This window comes from Harmonia axyridis, chromosome 1, assembly GCF_914767665.1.
Source record: "Harmonia axyridis chromosome 1, icHarAxyr1.1, whole genome shotgun sequence".
Taxonomy (NCBI): Eukaryota; Metazoa; Arthropoda; class Insecta; order Coleoptera; family Coccinellidae; genus Harmonia; species Harmonia axyridis.
This window is the reverse complement of record NC_059501.1, coordinates 48,934,323-48,954,812: the sequence shown is the minus strand read 5'-3', so window position 1 is coordinate 48,954,812 and position 20,490 is coordinate 48,934,323. Positions and strand designations below refer to the sequence as shown.

General features: G+C 35.5%; 2 protein-coding genes across 8 annotated transcripts in view; one reads left to right on the top strand and one right to left on the bottom strand.

The window, feature by feature from the left end:
- The window catches only part of LOC123673246 (focal adhesion kinase 1-like), a 335,822-nt gene that overhangs the window by 263,651 nt on the left and 51,681 nt on the right, over positions 1-20,490 (top strand). The window lies entirely within an intron of this gene.
- Positions 11,599-12,867, bottom strand: LOC123673323. Its single transcript, XM_045607811.1, has 2 exons — positions 11,995-12,867; positions 11,599-11,937 (listed from the first exon to the last, which is right to left on the bottom strand). The coding sequence occupies exons 1-2, from the start codon at positions 12,865-12,867 to the stop codon at positions 11,599-11,601; spliced, it is 1,212 nt and encodes a 403-aa protein (XP_045463767.1).

Sequence of the window (20,490 nt, the reverse complement as noted above, 5' to 3'; positions counted from 1 at the left end):
TCGTTATATAAATTCAAGGAAGCTTCGTCTTTCATCAATCGATTTTCGAGAGAGAAGTAAGATTTCAATGATCTTTTTGAATTAAAAGAAAGCATTGGATTTAGATTATCCAACTTGAATGGTAATCACACTACATAGCGACCACTTTCGTCACGAAAATGAGTAGATACGAAATGTTTTTCCACGTAATCATCCACAGGATCTATAATATTAGTTTCTCCACCTTCTTCCAACGACCAAAATTTTTGCATCTGTTCGATGAGATCAGATTGAGTCAAAAGTACTGACTTCGAAGAGGAACACATTTCATTTATGGGACCTATGATTGTCCAACCGAAAAATTTATTTACGGCAGTAGGATATCCAGGAGACGAAATACGACCGTCACGTTCAAAAACGATAGAATAAGTATCAGCACCTAGGAGAATATCTATGGGTTGAGAAATATGAAATGTTTCGTCAGCCAAATTCAAGTGCTCGAAATGTTTAATTATTTCCTGTGACAAAGGGGCAGAAGGTATATTGTTGGTAATTTCAGGTAACACAACAGCGTGTACTTGTAAGTACTCTAATCCCGTTCTGGGATACAACTTGCAATCTATTAAACCTAATGGTTGCGCATTGGTCTGACCAATACCAGAAATAGACATATTGATTGAATTAATTTTTAAACCCAATTTTTTCACTAGTTTCTGACTGATAGCAGAAATTTGAGACCCTGAATCTAACACAGCTCTAACTTGGAGCTTTGTACCATCAGAAGATTCAATTCTAGCTTGAACAGTACCAAGAAGCACTTGTCCAACACAAATAGACTTTTTATTGATATGATATGAATTGATAATATCATTGGGGTAGCAGATTCAGATTCCGAAACTTGACTTTCAATGTGGAGGCTGTTATTGTTCGGGATGTCAGATAGATTATCTGACTGATTGACAGATTGATTATCTGGATGGAGGCTAGTATGGTGACGAGTTGATTTGCATACTCTACATGAATTTTTGGAAGCACAGTATTTAAAATTGTGAAGTCCAAGACAGTTGAAGCAACGTTTGCAGTTTTTTAAATAATCAAATTTAGCTTGCCTCGACATTTTTATATAAGATGGACATGCAAACAGAGGATGTGTATCATTACATTTTGGGCAATGAAGAATTCTTGAGTTCACTGAACGAGATGGTCCATTGAGGGAATGATCCTGAGAAGAACCAGCAGAACCTGCGAGCAAAACATTTTTTGTTTCATTTTTAAAAGAGTGAAATGAACTTGAACCAGTTGATTAATGTGAAGATTTAGAAGAGTTCTGTTCGCAAAACTACTGAGCTTTGAGTTGTTTCGTGACAAAATCTATCAAAGACTTATTTATATTCAGGAATATCAGACGAGCCCAATTGGCTTTCAAATGCTTTTCTAGTATAATGATCAACGTTACGCAATGCCAGTGAAAACAAAAGAAAATCTGATAAATCTTTTATGTTTAGTACTTTTATTGCGTTAACTGGGGGTGACAATTCAAGAATTGTTTGAGATGTGTTACAGAATTATTTGTTGAAGCCTTGAAATTTAATATTTCATTTAGGTACACAGTCGCCAAAATTCTTGGATTTTGATAACGTGACTTCAAGCTTTCATATGCCAATTCATAATTTTCATTTGATAACTGCAGTCCTGATATAACTGCGGGTGACTCATTCCTTAAATAAGATTTTAATAATTGAAATTTTTGTATTGGCGCTAAACTTTTATTTTCATGGACCAGAGAATTGAAAAGTTGAATGAATTCTGGCCATTCTGAACTTTCACCTGAGAAAGGGCGAATATTCATTTTCGGTAGCAAAAGTGATTCAAAATTTGAAACTTGTGTGTTAGACGCTTGGTTTGACGCTGATTGTTGTTGATTGAGCTCAACAAACTGAACCAGAAGTGGTAGATCCTTTATGATTGACAAGCTGGAAAATTATTAATTCGACCCCACTTATCCTTAGGAATGTCACAGAGAACTTTATTTCTCACAACGGAGTCTTTTGATTTAATGTTAATGGAACAGAAACACTGTATTTCTGATATACACAACTCTATCATCAATATTAGCGGAGATATAAATGTTTTTCGCTATCGCCATTTTTCCAATTTTCGCTTATAACTCGAAAACAAAAGAAGGTGGCCAAAAATGAATACTACCCTTGTTAGTTTCCAGAAAAAGAGACCGAGAAGTGGGTATCAGATTTCGTCTATCTCCTCTGGTTCAAAAGCTGTAATGCTAAACATCGAAATTTACCCACCCTGTACATGAATTAACACAGCAGGACGTTTCAAGCGAATCAATTTTCAATTTTCACGTCTCGGAATCAAAAATATTGAAAAACACGAACTCACACGAAAACACTCTGGTTTTTTTATCCACAGCACAAGTAACAATATTAAATAAATTTGGAAACCCGCACATTTGAAAGTCTCTTTTAGACTCAGAAAGTCAGAGTAATTTGATAACAAAGGAATTATGCGAAAAGCTCAAATTAAAACGTCAGGAATATCATAATACCGATAGCAGGTATAAATCAAAAAGCGATCACCGTTACAGAGAAGGTACAAAGCACGATTATATCTCGAACCACGTCGGCCAGTTATGAATTGATATTTTTGGTACTACCCTCAATTACCGATAGAATACCATCAATAGAATTCAATAAAAATTCACTTCAGTTACCATCAGGTATACGTTTGGCAGATAACGAATTCAATCGATCTTAAAAAATCGATATTTTACTCGGTGCAAATATTTTTCATGAATTAATGTGTCAAAATCGTATCATTTTAGGAAAAAATGAACCAAACTTACAAGAAACCACATTAGGTTGGATTGTTACCGGCACGGTCATCAATATGAATGAATATTCACAACAAAGGAGGTCAATTTGCAGCTTAACTCGAGTGATATCAAACGAAATGCTAGATGAATCAATAACAAAATTTTGGAAAACTGAGGAGATACCTCAAAGAACAATATTCCCGAAAGAAGAACAGTATTGCGAGGATTACTTCGACAAAACAACGATTCGTAAGGGAGATGGCAGGTTTGTTGTCAGACTACCTTTCGTAAAGCGTGTTCAGGACTTAGGGGACTCAAGTTTGCTCGCATTGAAACGACTCCAATCCATTGAAAAACGGTTGAAACGCGATGAAAACCTTAAAAATGAGTATGTAGAATTCATGACAGTATGAAGCGATGGGTCACATGACATACGTGAAAAACTTCGATAATTTTATTGATCAACCCTCATATATTTTACCACATCACGCCGTAATCGAAAGCAGCAGTACCACTACTCGCTGCCGCGTAGTTTTCGATGGGTCTGCACAAACCGATAAACAAATCTCGCTCAATGACTTATTACTCGTAGGACCCAACATACAGGATGTTCTTTTTTCAATTGTTACAAGCCTCAGATTACGACATTATGTTTTAAGTGCTGATGTTAAGATGATGTTTAAACAAGTTGTAATACACCCTGATGATAGAAAATATCAGAGAATCATGTGGCGATACAATGAATCCGAACCAATCAAATTGTATGAACTCAACACGGTTACTTACGGAACAGCCTCGGCAAGCTATCTCGCAATCAAGGTGTTGCAGCAGATATCATTTCAATTCAACGAAAAATATTCACGTATATGTAGAATAATTCAAAATTCTTTCTATATGGATGATTTACTTACAAGTGTTGACACGGTAGAAGAAGCCTTAGAAATTTACAGGGAAATAACGGAGATATTGGACAGCGTTAACTTCCACCTAAGGAAGTGGTGCTCCAATGAAAAAGCTATTTTAGAATTAATTTTAGGTAGTAAGAAAAACGACGATCAACTTATACAATTAAGTGTTAGCAACAAGTTTAAGACTCTCGGGATTTCGTGGAATTCACATTCCGATACATTCAGTTACAGAGTCAACATTAGACTTCAAAAGGAAGTAATCACGAAACGCTCAGTTCTAGCCGTAATATCTACAATTTTTGATCCGCTAGGACTTATCGGTCCCGCAACAATAAAAGCGAAATTACTCATGCGACAGCTATGGCAGAGAAATATTACTTGGGATGAACCTCTACCAAAGGATATGATCATGCCATGGAAACATTTCTTGAACAAAATCTATACCATAAATAATATAAATATAAAAAGACACGTACTTTGTGATAACCCAACAGTTGTTGAATTGCACGGATTTAGTGACGCGTCCGAGAGAGCTTACGGTGCATGCATATATGTAGTCTCAAGAGATAATCACGGAAACATATTTTCAGAGCATTTATGTTTCCGTGATTATCTCTTGAGACTACATATATGCATGCACCGTAAGCTCTCTCGGACGCGTCACTAAATCTTGGTAAGCTGTTACCAAGATTAGAACTCTTAGCAGCAACTTTTCTTTCGAATTTAATGCATCTCTTAAAGAAAACACTAGATATAAAAATCTCCAATACTAATTATTATTCAGATTCAACAATAGTATTAGTGTGGCTCAAAATTGATCCAGGTATATTAAAAACTTCTGTAGCAAATCGTATTGCTCACATTGCGGAAATCACTAAAATAAACGACTGGCCACACGTAAGAACGCAAGATAACCCAGCGGACGTTATCTCTAGAGGCATAAACCCTGATCAGTTAAGCGATTTGAAAATCTGGTGGCACAAGCCTGATATTTTATTAGGAAACAGAGAAAATATACGCATAAAAATTATGACTGGGAAAGTATCGAAAATATTCCAGAAATTAAATTATCCACAATTACAGTAAATTCAAGTTCAAAAAATCATTTTGATTTGGATATATTTGATAGATACTCATCTCTGCGAAAATTACAGAACGTCATAGCATACTGCATCCGATTCAAACGAAACACTATAGAAAAGTTATGTTTAAAATCAACTCTAACCGTAGAAGAACGCGATTATACATTGTAATTATTAATACGACTCGCACAAAAGGCAGAATTCTCACAAGAACTGCACAACCTCGAATTGTCTCGGCCAATACATTCAAGTAGCAAACTTGTTAGTCTCAATCCATTTGTAGTTGGAATTGGTTTAATGAGAGTAGGTGGCTGATTGAGACATTCTGGTTTAGAAGAACACCAGAAACACCCTATAATACTACCAAAGGCTCATAAACTTACTAAACTGATCGTAGAACAACAACATTCAAAACACCTACACGCAGGGGTTCAAAATCTTCTCTCCTTGATAAGATTAACATATTGGCCCATTGACGGTAAAACGAGTGGTGAAGTACTGTATAACGTGCTTCAGGGCGAGACCCACACCCACAAAATTCATTATGGGAGAACATCCTCGGGCAAGAGTTACAAGATGTGAAAATCACCAAACTGTGTCGTTACCTAAGAATGCAACAACTAGTTCAGCAATTCTGGTGTCACTGGACAAAGTACTATCTTACCCAATTGCAGCAGAGATCCAGATGGCAGACAGCATCAACACCTCCAAAAATAAACTATTTGGTCGTTTTGAAAGATGAAAATCTTCCACCATTTCGATGGCCAATGGCTCGAATAGTCCAACTTCATCCAGGAGCGGATCAAGTGATTCGTGTTGTGTCAGTGAAGGTGTCAACCGGTAATATTTTCAGACGCTCAGTTAGCAAAATATGTGTGTTACCAATTGACGATGATTTAAAGTCAGAAGAATATCAATTTTATTGTAAATTTTTACTATTCCAAGACCTTGCCCTGAAAGCAAGTCAGGTCAACCCGCGGAATAGGTAGCTCAGCCGATGAGAAAGATGGCGCCATAACAGACGACATGTAGGCAAATTTCAAAGAATGCCTCGAATTTTGATGGTGATCCGATCTGACCAGGCTCCCCTAGCTGAGAATTGAGTTGGACAAACAATTCATCAGACTCCCTGAAAGTCTTTTCCACTTTGATCAACTCGGTCAGGCACATGTTGGCCACATCGACTTCCGTGGTCAAATCCTTTATTAATTTAAGAAGAGTAGATGCCGCTGAACATGCATTCTCGCGCTCAATGACAGATGCTGTGAAAGAGGCCTTCAATTTATTCATTGACGGCATTTTAAATTGTCGAAATAAATTCCGAAAAATCTAAGAAGAACAGACGATGTGTTTATCGTTGAAGATAATGAACAGATGACGCGCGATAAAGATAACCGTATTGTGAATTTTCAATAACTACCTAATTAATGAATGACAATCAAATCACGAATTCAAAAAGATGAACGGAAATGACAATTAGACTGAATTTAGGGGGTTTTAAGATCAATCTTCCCAGGTTTCAGCACCAATGATTGTCCCGCAAAAAGGGGTTCGCAGTCAATTTCAGGTGAATTTTGATAATAATATTGAACAACCGAAAAAATGTGAATTGCAACTTACCCCAACGGGCTGCAGAAGAAACCTAGGTGAATCACCGCTGTAACCTCTTCGTTACAACTCAAAATGCCCGAGAACAGTCGTTTGTTTGAGTCGTGGTTCAGATCCCTGAATCTACCAAATGGAAGGGGCAAAAACCCAGGTCGATCAAACACCTCTTATAATTACATAAGTATTTCACAATCCGAATCTTTAAAATATCTGGTACCAGAAAAATTTACATACAATATTTATAAAATGAAAATATATACAAGTGAATCCGAAATTTATAATTGTATAAAAAAAAGAATGAAATTTTCTAAGATCCTAAATTACTTTCCTGAAGAGGTAAAAGTCCTAGCTCTATACTGAGCCAATCTTCCTCCACCGAAGTTGATAAGAACTTAGGTCTGGCAGTTCTTCAATTGTAAGGAGAGTAAATAATTTGACTTGTAAGTTGACAATTGACAATGATGGGCTGTCTTTAGACGAAGAACTCTCAATGTAATTATCCAGCTTTCAACGTTTATCAAGAACCAATCAGGAATTCAGCAAAGAAAATATACCAAAAAAAAAAACTGAAAATCAGAGAACAGAAATTAATAAGAAGCCAAATTAAGGTGATGGCTTTTCTGTTTCTGAAACAACCAAAGTTCACATAAAAGATATTAATACTCATGTACTTATTTTATCGCTTGAACAAAATGACTGCCAAATGAGATAAGAAACTAAAAGGATGATCTCAAGGCAATCATATGTAGATTGTTTCAGAAAAGATCTCTTTCAAAAATGTAACAAACGAAAAATGTAAAAAATAATAGATACGAAAAACATCCTCTACATAAAAGTTTTGTGAAAATACTCATAAACTGAGTTATAACTTATTATGCTTCATTTAAGATAAAAATTCACGATAGTTAAAACGAAGTTACATTTAAACATCAATAATAGGTATTAAAAAATATTTGATTATAATAAATTATATTTAAATAAAGAATAAAAATTTTCATTTCACGTAAAATGATGAAATGTTAAAATGGCGGATGCATTCCTTTATCAAATTAAATCTGAATATCAAAAATTTTCATATATATTACGTATACAACAATCAAATAATGACGATAAGAAAAATATACAACTTACCCCTTTTTTCAGGGTTTTATGAATGAACTAGAGAAAAACAATTATAACTATTTTGCAGCGATAATTATCGATATATGTACGTTCGAAGAAACTAGAAAAGACAATGATATCATAATTTCGAAGTATCGAGTACATATGCACGAAGATACGCATTGGCGTACGCCCAGATTTCCATCAACTGTCTGACTCAGTTGAATATATAAAATTTGAAATGTAGCACGCTACACACTCCTTATTCCCCCCAAAAAAAAAAAAAAGGTCTTTGCTCACAATGAGCTTTTTTTTTATCCACAAAGTTAACTGAACGAGAAAATGATGGGCGCCAGTGATCCAGGGATCACAAGGTATATCAAGGAAATTGACTTCATAGAGACATAGAACTGCATCTGAAAAGACACAAAAGACTTAGTTACTTCAAAACAACAAAACAGTTACACCAAAGATTTATGCAATGCACATTAGATACTGTATAACTGCACGTTGATTCGAACAGAGGTAGAAGCATATAATAAAGGCTGAAAAGTAATTATACTAGAGCAGAAAAGATAAAGATAATTGCAATGGCCAAGACTACTTTCCATTACAAGAAGATAATTGCTCGTAGTACAAAGAGAGATAAATAAGAGATAAAGATAAATGAGAGATAGAAATAAAGATAAGTGCCTTAAATGCTTCAATTTATAATTTTTGTCTCAATTCAATCAATTCAATCGAATACTGAAAAGGAAAGGATAAGAGGAAAGGAGGAATGAAAAACGGCATTTGTTATTCCAGACGATACAAACCAATACCTAATACTAACAAAACACAAAACATTCAGGTCATTCGGATTGAACATCTGAGAAATCAGTAGGATCATCTTCTCTACTTAAATCGGGCTTAATGTCCTTGATATGGAAATTTCCGAGGTCTCTACCAGACAAATCAACGAGATTGTAGACAAGCGAAGAAATCGCCTTATTCACAATACATGGGACAAACCTTGGAGCAAGCTTGGCGGTGAAATTCTTAGAAGCATCAGAAAGCACAAAATTCCGCTTCTACACTCTATCTCCAACCTTCAGCCGTAAATCTCGTCTTCTGAGGTTGTATCTACGAGCGTTGATCTCGTAAGAATGCTTCAAACGTTTTCGAATGTCTTCATAAAGTTCAGGCAGTTGTTGAACAATATCGGAATCCAAAACTTTATTTCCTACAGTGACGGCGTTATTGGCATTATCAGAAATAAGACCATAAAATGATCCATCTGTAGTTACATTCCTTAGAAAAACTAAAAATGAGGGACTATATTTCAAAGTTTCACTCCTAGCAAGTCTAATTGCTTGAGCGATTTCCAGAATATTCTGGTCCCAAAGTTTATGATCACCATCAATATATGATCTGATGGCGGTGACGATCGTCTTGTTCACACGCTCTGTAGGATTGATTTGGGGATGGAAACGAGCATTATAGAAGATTTTCTGGACCTTATACTTTTTCATTAGGTTTTTAAATTCAGCAGAAACAAACTGTGAACCATTATCCACAGCAAAAATTTGAGGAACACCGAAAATCAGGAAAATTTGATTCTCGATAAATTTCACAATGGACCTGCTAGTGGCCTTAGAAAGTGGCTGAACAAAAACAAATTTGGTGAACCAGTCAGTTACAACTAAAACATACTGATTACCTGCTCTAGATCTTGTATAAGGTCCCAACAAATCGGCACTTAAGAACTGAAATGGGAAGTTAATATTCCGATACTTGCCCATTAATCCAGCCTGAGGTAGGTTTCCAGGTTTACAAGAAGCACATACCTTGCAACTCTTAACATACTTTACAATAGAGTTTTTCATCCTGGGCCAGTAATATAGAGACGAGACACGGTGTAATGTCTTGTAAACACCAAAATGTCCAGCTGTTGGTTCGTCATGAAATTCCTTCATAATTTCCAACCGATGAGGAGTGGGCACAACAATTTTCCATTCGGGAGAGTCATTTACTAAGCGATACCTAGGCAAAATATGTTTATATAAGACACGATTTTCTATTTTAAATTCGGGATACAGATCTGGACTATTACTAACTTTTGTCAGCAAATTGCTATACCATTTATCAACCTTCAACTGAGAAAGATTCAAAATTGAAACCTGTATACTGTCAGTCGACATACGAGAGAGTGAATCAGCAACAGTGTTGAGGGATCCACTTCGATGCACTATTTTGAAACGATAAGAAGATAATCTCATAATCCATCTAGAGATTCGTTGATTTGGATTCTTCATCGAATTAAGCCACACCAACGAAGAGTGATCCGTTATGACAGTAAACTCGGTGCCTTCAATATATGGTCTGAATTTCTCAATAGACAGTACGATAGCCAGTAGTTCTTTCTCTGTGGTTGAGTAGTTACGTTGACTCTTATTCAAAACCTTACTGAAGTAGGCGACTGGATGTTCTAGTCCATCTTCCTCCTGAAACAAAACTGCTCCAACACCACTATCACTTGCATCACAAGCAAGACTAAATGGTCTTGAAAAATCTGGACTCGCCAAAATAGGGGCTGAAGTTAACAATGATTTTATCTTGAGGAAAGCATTATTTGCATCATCTGTCCACACAACTGGTTGACCTTTCTTCCTACCCTTTAATAAATCAGTTATTGGACTACACACTGAAGCAAAATCTCTTAAAAATCTGCGATAATAACCGATTAAACCAATCAACCGACGAATTTGTGTGGTATTTTTGGGAATGGGATAATCCAAAATATCTTGAACTTTAGATGGATCCGTTCTTAGACCATTCTCATCTACAACAAATCCCAAAAAATTTAATGAGGGTCTACAAAACTTACATTTATCAAAGTTTATTGTCAAATTTGCCTCTTTTAGACAGTGAAATAGTTTTCTGAGGACAGCGAGATGCATTTCAAAAGTAGGGGTACAAACGATTATGTCATCGACATAATAGAATACATAGGGCTCCAAAGAAGGTCCAATGACCATATCCATAAGTCTCACCATTGCTTGACAAGCACAATTTAAACCAAACGGTAATACATTGAAACAGAACAAGCCTCTGCCTGAAATAGCGAAAGTTGTTTTTATTTTGGATTCTTCATCCAACGGAATTTGGAAAAATGCTTGTTTTAAATCTATTGAGCTAAGATAACATGCATCACGTACCTTACTCAGAACAGAATCAATTGGAGGCATAGGATAACTGTCAGGTAGGGTGATGGAATTCAACTTCCTGGCATCAAATACAACCCTGTGTGTACCATCCTTCTTGGGGACCAACCAAAGTGGAGACAACCATGGGCTACACCCGGAGATAGGTTTGATAATGTTGAGCTCCAACATCTTATCAATTTCCACATTCAAAACTTTCTGCATTGCTGGAGAAAGTGGATACTGTCTTTGTCTAACTGGCTTGGCATCTCCTGTATCGATATGATGCCGATACAAATGAGTCCTACCTAATCTATCAGAGGGCGCAATTTGTTTAAATAAATCTATAACGAATTCCAATTCGTACTTTTGAGGCTCTGTCAATGAATCAGATCCGAGTATAGCTCGAACCACAGCTACAGAGTTATCCGAAGATAAACAAGAGGAACCATAGGAAAAATCTCTGAAATCAAGAGTCAGATTAAAATCATGTATGAAATCCATACCCAAAATAAGGTCGTGAGTTATTGAGGGTACGACAAGTACCCTGAGTACCTTGGTCACCTCGTTCAAACTTATGGGAAGGTTGACATACCCCAAAGTATTCTGAGGCTTTCCATCGGCCGTTGTAAGGTTAACCGATACGTCGTAGTGGAGGCCTAGATTCATCTTCCGTAAAAGGTGAATAGAAGAAGAACCTAAAATTGTGACGTTGCTACCACTATCTACCAAGGAAGATATAAGCTCACCTCCTACCTGAACTGTTAGATAAGGACGATTGTCCTTCTGACGAAGTTCTAATAAGGGATTGGTCTCTCTCAAGACACTATGGTTCTTTTTAACCTTTCTTACCGCTTCAGGAACAGATAAATCGGAGTTCTCCATAACTATGGGTGACGAAGAAATTAATTCTTCTTCTGATTCGATTTCTGTTTCGGTTTTGGAGCAGGTTTTTGACTTGAGGGGCCTCCAATACCTGCGGGATTGTGGACCCTCTGTTCGTTTTTTGAACACCGAGGACAGTTGGACTTGATAACGTTCCTCTGACCGCAACCAAAGCAGAAGCGCGTTCTCAACTTCCTACATTCGTTGTAACGATGGTTTTCCACACCACAGTTCCAACATCTGACATTAGATCGAGTTTCAGACACCTGGAGCTCTCCCAACTGATTTGAAACGCTTAAACAGAGAGCATCCTCAACTCTCCTACAAAGAGATGTCAGCTGAGATACTGATGCAATATCCTGTAAAACAAGGGCTTTTACATAGTCAGGAAGTAAATTATTCCTTATAATATTAACCATTTCAATCTCTGAAGGACATTTATTTAATCTATAAAATTGTGCCTCCATAAAAGTGATATACAGCGCAACTGACTCTCGAGGATTCTGCTTACGAGATTTGATATCCTGCAATAACATTGAGTCATAATTACTATGCAAAAATGTGGATTTCAGGGCATCAACGAGTTCGTTCCAGTTCAGGAAACGATTCTTGATGTGGTTGTTATGCCACCAAGTCCACGCATCATTTTCAAACAAATCCCCAGCAGAGTCGAATAGGTCCGAATCTGTACAACCTCTAGAAACCTTAAGGGACTCAACCAACTCCAAGAATGGGATTAATGGTTCCTTTCCCGAAAACTTTTTTAAACCCCACTTATAAACAGGTATACATTTAGAATTAGTTGGAGCGTTGACAGGAGACAGAGGATGATGCAAACCTGCAGACTTCACAGGTGTTGAGGTAGAAGGAAAATGAGCTTCAGAAGGGGACACCTTTTCTGCTATATCAGACTCCAACATAAGGACTTCTTTATAAAGATTCTGTCTGATAGCAGATTCATCATCTTTATCAACCGATAGCCGTTGAATTCTACCAGTTACATGAGTTAAACGAGTGAGTATACGTTTGTGATCAATTTGAGGAGAATTTGAATTGAACTTAGCGCAAATCTCCTTCAAATCTGTTAAACTCTCTTTAATGCCTTCAACATTTTCTTTGAAGGAAAAAGGATCAGACAAGACAGTGAAACTACGATCTGAGGATTCTTGTGAAAGTAAACCTCTCAAAATTTTACGTTTGTCATCCACTGATGACGGGATCTCAATACCTCGAATCGCAATCTCATAAGCGAGTTCATTTTGTTTTAGATAATTTGGGTTGAGAGACATTTTCCACGATAGAAAATTCAAAGGAATTAGATAAGGTAGAAGAGAAAAATTGAAAACTTATCAAAAAAAAACAAACAAAAAATAAATCCCGACTGAAAAATCAGATATAATTGCCGAGAGATGATCCCAAAAATAATAACCTGAACTATCCGGAACGAGGATAATGATCAACCTCAAATAAACAGTCACCCCCACCAGGCAAACTGAGAGATCTAGTGATCGAATGGCCAAAAAGACCTTAACTGCCCCACGTTGGGCGCCAAAATTATGTGTAACCTCTTCGTTACAACTCAAAATGCCCGAGAACAGTCGTTTGTTTGAGTCGTGGTTCAGATCCCTGAATCTACCAAATGGAAGGGACAAAAACCCAGGTCGATCAAACACCTCTTATAATTACATAAGTATTTCACAATCCGAATCTTTAAAATATCTGGTACCAGAAAAATTTACATACAATATTTATAAAATGAAAATATATACAAGTGAATCCGAAATTTATAATTGTATAAAAAAAAGAATGAAATTTTCTAAGATCCTAAATTACTTTCCTGAAGAGGTAAAAGTCCTAGCTCTATACTGAGCCAATCTTCCTCCACCGAAGTTGATAAGAACTTAGGTCTGGCAGTTCTTCAATTGTAAGGAGAGTAAATAATTTGACTTGTAAGTTGACAATTGACAATGATGGGCTGTCTTTAGACGAAGAACTCTCAATGTAATTATCCAGCTTTCAACGTTTATCAAGAACCAATCAGGAATTCAGCAAAGAAAATATACCAAAAAAAAAAACTGAAAATCAGAGAACAGAAATTAATAAGAAGCCAAATTAAGGTGATGGCTTTTCTGTTTCTGAAACAACCAAAGTTCACATAAAAGATATTAATACTCATGTACTTATTTTATCGCTTGAACAAAATGACTGCCAAATGAGATAAGAAACTAAAAGGATGATCTCAAGGCAATCATATGTAGATTGTTTCAGAAAAGATCTCTTTCAAAAATGTAACAAACGAAAAATGTAAAAAATAATAGATACGAAAAACATCCTCTACATAAAAGTTTTGTGAAAATACTCATAAACTGAGTTATAACTTATTATGCTTCATTTAAGATAAAAATTCACGATAGTTAAAACGAAGTTACATTTAAACATCAATAATAGGTATTAAAAAATATTTGATTATAATAAATTATATTTAAATAAAGAATGAAAATTTTCATTTCACGTAAAATGATGAAATGTTAAAATGGCGGATGCATTCCTTTATCAAATTAAATCTGAATATCAAAAATTTTCATATATATTACGTATACAACAATCAAATAATGACGATAAGAAAAATATACAACTTACCCCTTTTTTCAGGGTTTTATGAATGAACTAGAGAAAAACAATTATAACTATTTTGCAGCGATAATTATCGATATATGTACGTTCGAAGAAACTAGAAAAGACAATGATATCATAATTTCGAAGTATCGAGTACATATGCACGAAGATACGCATTGGCGTACGCCCAGATTTCCATCAACTGTCTGACTCAGTTGAATATATAAAATTTGAAATGTAGCACGCTACAGCTGGTTCCAAAAAGGTGGTTTCAAGGTAGGGAATTCAGGGGAATTTACCTCTTACCTTCCTTTGGGCTTCACCTGGGTGATGACAAATTCAGGGCACTTCACGAAAAGCTGCTCAATATTATTTTGTTCACTAACACTAGTAGATGACGATGTAGAAGATAGATGAAAATAAATGTAAAATAATTATGACGATTTATCAGAAGAATAATTGATTTGTCTCTTGTGAAACGTTTCTGTATACTTTTAGCACGAACAATCGATATGAATAGGTGTTCTAATTCTCTTCGCTGACAAGCAATACGAAATCAGATTTTCTTTATTCTACCGGGGTCGGTCGAGAAAAAATACGACCGCAGACCAACTAGATGATTCACGACTGAACAGTATGGTTTTGGGTATTAGAAAATACCTATAATTCAAACAAACACTGGAAGGTAGGCATACAATCATGATTGAATATATGGGAATTCAGATTCGATAACGAAAAAATAAAGTGGAATGCCTTCAAACTTCAAGCAACTCCAATGAAGAGAAGAGATATCCAGTCCATAGATAAACTAGTTCTCTAGATGCCCAACGAGCCTGCATGGCACTGGTTCAACAATTAACAGCGGTCTCAAGCGTCTTCACTCCAGTACTAAAAGCTTTCGCAGGAATTTCAAATGGGGTGCTTTGGCGGGAATTTCAAATGGAATTCCATTCAGAATGCTTGCTTTTGTAAATGAGAGTTAGAGCCAGTTTGAAAGTTGAGTCTGTGATATCGCACAGTGATATCAAATACTCAATTTTCAAACTGACTCTGACTCAAACTATGTGTGAAGGGTAATTTGAGTCAGAGAAATAGAAATATATTCAAAAATACATATTAAATAATAGTTTATAATAATATGAACAATACAAAGTATTATAATATTTCGATTAATTTATCATGTTTGAAAGTTACATGTATTGTGAGAAATAACAAAATAAAATGCACAATATTCAGCCCAAGCAAGCTTGTATGCTGCCAAGTTATTCAAATACAAAAGATGGAATTACTACCACGTAAAAAATACAAAAATTTCAATTCATAACAATATTATAATAAATAAACTCTGTATATTGTGTTGGATTGGTTTCTATATTACAGAATATAAGAAACCTTATAATAATAATAATAATAATAATGTTTATTCAACATTAATAAACATGGTGAGTTACAGAGGTTTTTAATTCTGAAATTAACTACGTGTGCGTAACTAAATCTTGAACAATGAATAGGACATGAAAGCAACATTACAAATGAAATAGAGTCAAAACAACTTATAGGGCAGGTATGGTATACAATGTATGCCCGAAACAAGATTGCAGAAACAAATACTATAAGGAATAGTTTTCAGGAGTGTATCACATTTATATGAATGAAATTTGTAAAGGCTTTTGGTTTAAAGAGAATGTCAGTCGTCATCACATCTCATTTGTTTTTATTATGCAAAATCTTGAGATCTTGAGATTCAAAATATTGAAATAACTGTTAAATAAAAAAAGTAGAAAAATTAAACTGGAATGGCAAAAAGTTAAGTCTATAGTGAAGGAAATTTGAGACAGGGAGACTGTGAGATCGAAATGGGGATAGTTTTGATGTATAATATCCTAATTAAAGTATTTTTGAACCCTTTTCGATTCTTTTTTACCTATAATTGAAAATTTCAATCGGTGCAATTTTGATTGGATCTGTATCCATATATCCTCTTCAGTTCCTTCCACTTAATATTCTTTCATTTGTTTCAGAAAGCTTAGTTTCTTCTGTCTTTGCTTCTGATGCTCCTAGAACTGGAAATAAATTATTCATATCAGATTATTCTAATTCTACAATACATACCATGTTAACAGAAATTAAATGACTTAATATGTATTATTAAAAACTAGGCTGAAGGACTTTGGTTGATGGTCAATAAAGAACAGTTATTATTATTATCAAAAAATAATATTTAATTATAATTGATTGCTTACATTCCTGTTCTTCTAAATTATTTGAAACAGATGGCAGCTCGTCAATACTCTGAGATGAAATAAGCTCCTTCCCAGTACCTGAAAATAATGTTGAAGTACATATACGAAGAATTTCACTAGTAATAATATACTATTTGAATAGACTCTAATATGAACAAAAATACAAACCTGATGCCGATCCATTCTTAAGAAAAAGAGTTGGTACTGCATCTACATGTAGCCGTATTGTTCCTGGGGAACAATATTTTTTTATCGGAATGAACATGACAGACATATATTTGTATATAGATTCTGGAAGCAATCCGTTGAGTCTTCTTTTTGTATAATATTTAGCCATTATTGAAACCTTTCCTGACATTCGGTAAACGATGCAGCCGAAGGGAATTAAATTTACAACCGGGTACTGAACATTTAAGAGCACCACCAATGATAAACACTGATAATTTTTACTATACTTAACGAAAAACACTATTTCTCACCTTTACGTTGCAAGATACAATTTTAATTGGATTATTATCACAGATTACGGATAATAATTATTATTAAAAACAAGTTGGTCCATGATGTCATGTCGGACAAAATTTAGATAAACGAATTGTTATTGTTTTTCTTTTTCTTTTACGTAAAATAGACGTTTACGATAGAAAAACGGCCAGAACCGACCGACCTGCCGCGAGTATCAACACGCCGGTACTAAAATAGCCTGAACCAATAATATGCCTCTAGTTGGGGGTCTATAAGATTAGTTTGTCTATGATCCATTGATTTAAGAGTCGCCAATGAAAGATCCCATTAAAGATCATTAAAATACGCATATTCCTTCTCACTAGAGGCTCTTCAATAATTGTTGCATTCTTTATGGACACTGTACAAAATTCTAATCATATAACTCTGAACGTGTTATTTTATCCCAGCGATTATGGATCATTTTCGCTGTGGTAGCTGAACTGGTGAAGCAATCAGAAAAAACGTCTTGATACTTTGAATTGAGTGGCTAAGTGAATGAATTGACAAAATCATGATGAGACAGAAATAAAATTCAAAGGACTCATTTAGTATATGAAGAATTTCAACATAAATGTACTGTAACTTTCAAAATTGGAACCAATTTATCAGCCGATGTGTAAATTACTTTCTAAAGTCACTATTTATTGAAACTGTTCATGACGTGAATGATTGATTAATTTTATTGCATTCTGTTATCATCTTTAAGACGTTAGGAGGTGAAGAAACTCTCAAATTTACTCTTCTTAATATATTTTTCGATTAAATATTCAAAAAAAATTCTATAAAGCAATTAGAATTTATTAAATTTTAGGATTACTCATTGAAGAACAAAAAACAGATAAAACAAAACTTAATTTCAAAATAGAATATAAATAAACTATAGATGCAATGCCAAGACTTTGTTTACAGGTCTCTTTCATATAGCCTAAGGGTACGGCCATGGTGAGCCGCTTCTCGCGTCTCGCTTTATCGCGTCTTGCTAGCGGGTAATAAACATACGTAGAAATGATCTGGTATGGACATAGTGCGCCTGCTCGCCCGCTTCCGAGTGCTCAGCCAGCTTCTTCTCGCTTTTACCGGAATGAATTACTAATTCTTTTCTCGCTTGCCGGTAAGCCCGCTCGATTGATTTCATAAAGGAATTTGGACGTAGTAGTGAATAAATATCGATAGGTGTTCACGCCTAAATACGACCCTGTTTCACGCCTAACTCCGACTCTGTATACTCCACCCCTGACCCGAACTTCAAGTACCACCGAGACGCTGAAGACGGAACGAAGAGGCAGTATGCAGCTAACAATCTAGGGGTTAACATCTTAATTTTACCCTAATTTCAATATATTTCAACGCTGTATGCTCTTAAGCAATAAACGCAGTTTTTAAGTTTACAATTGAATTTAAAACCACACAATCCCCAACATGGTCCTTCGAGCCGGATTTGAATCCAGTGAATTCAGAAAAGCGATACACATTCGAATCCAGTGAATCCAGAAAAGCGATACACATTTGAATCCAGTGAATCCAGAAAAGCGAGCCACATTCAAATCCAGTGAATCCAGAAAAGCGATACACATTTGAATCCAGTGAATCCAGAAAATCGAGCCACATTTGAATTCAGGGAAATCAGAAAGGCGACACACATTGAAGATTTCAAGCATCCAGACGTCCAGTGAAATTCAATCCTACGCATTCCAATCCAAGGGCGCAGTGGATCACCACAATCGTCGAAGCGATTCAACTCTAGATCCAGGCATACACACAAGCTGGGCAACTACTTCGTGAGGGGTAAATAAAATCCTTCTTTCTCTCTTATACTGTTGCTGATTTTAAGCGATATTGACTTCAACGTCCCATAAGTATCCCACTACTCTTTTCAATATTTCTAATAATCGTTCACATTCCATAATGAATTTAGAAACTCTTAAAAGAAATCGCGGTGCTATTAAATCAAAACTAACGATATTCACGAATTTCTTGAACGAAATCAAGTCAAAAACGGAATTACTTAGCACTGATTACATACAAATTTCAGAAAGGCTTTTGAAATTTGATAACGTTCTCGAGGAATTTGAGGAAGTTCAGAATCTAATTGAGAATTCATCGGAAGATGAGGAAGTAAATTTTTCAGAAAGAGAATCTTTCACAAATAAGTATTACATGCAAAAGGCGTTCGCTAAATCAATTCTAGATAAAAAACAATCCGAAGAAAACGCAAGTTCCATCTCAATTCAGAACAATAGTAATAATTATTATTCAAACTCGATCAAGCTTCCAACTATTGAGCTACCTAAATTTGATGGAAATTATCAAAATTGGTTAGAGTTTCGCGATACATTCGAATCTCTAATCGAGAAAAATCAAGCTATAAATGAAATTCAAAAATTTCATTATCTTCGGGCATCTCTGGAGGGAAGCGCGGTACAGGTGATCCAATCATTAGATTTCTCCGCTACGAATTATGCAGTGGCGTGGAATAGCTTACAAGAACGGTACGATAATAAACGATTACTCGTACACAATCACATTAAATCTATCTTTCACTTTGAAAATATCACGAAAGAATCGAGTGAAAAAATACGTAATCTTTTAGATACAGTTTCGAAAAATCTTCGAGCTCTAGAGCAACTAAACCAGCCCACATGTCATTGGAGCACATTAATAGTTTTTCTCATTCAAACCAAACTAGACTCAGTAACGGTACGCGAGTGGGAAAAATTTAGGGCTGACAAGGATGTTCCAACTTGGGACGATCTGAAAAAATTCCTAAAGTCTAGAGCGGATTTTCTTGAAACGATAGAAACGAATCATACGCAAAAGCATATTGAGAAAAAATATCAAAGGCACAACACAACAAGAGGTTTTTATACCAGTGGCGCAGAAAGCAAACCCAAATGTGTTTTTTGTGCAAATAATCACTACAGCCAAACATGCGAAAACTTCTTGAAACTGCCTGTGAACAAAAGAAAAGAGCGGATTAAAGAATTGAAATTATGTATGAATTGTCTACGTCCAGGTCACTTCAGCGAACAATGCAGATCTTCAAATTGCAAGAAATGCAATGGCAGACATCATACACAAATTCATTCTGATATAGTTAACGTAAAAACGCCCAATGTCAATACCAATAATTCGTCGTCTACAAATTCAAACAACGCGTTATCATATGCGTTGTCAGCGAATAAGTCGAACTCATGCGTACTCCTCTCCACAGCAGTTGCTCATATTGTGGATAATGAATCAAATCGGCAAAATATCCGAATTCTATTAGATTCCGGTTCGGAATCTAGCTTCATCAGAGCAGATGTCTGCAAACGTCTAAAACTAAAGACTACTCCGGTGAATGTTGAAGTTTGCGGTCTCAATCGTGCGGTTTCCTACATAAAATCAAAATGCTCTGTCGATGTTCACTCTCGTAATAATTCATTCTCCATGAAAATTCACTGCTACATTCTTCCTGAAATCACAGGAAACATTCCATCCTCAAAAATCCTCGATTATTCTCATTTGAACATTCCAGACGACATCAATCTTGCGGATCCTAATTTT

Bases quoted from the DNA above. Each gene is read 5' to 3' on its own strand.
- LOC123673323 (XM_045607811.1), bottom strand. From the start codon at position 12,867: ATGTCTCTCAACCCAAATTATCTAAAACAAAATGAACTCGCTTATGAG. The intron at 11,938-11,994 runs GTTAATATTATA...CTTGTTTTACAG, and splicing joins GTCCTTCAGAGATTGAAATG to GATATTGCATCAGTATCTCA.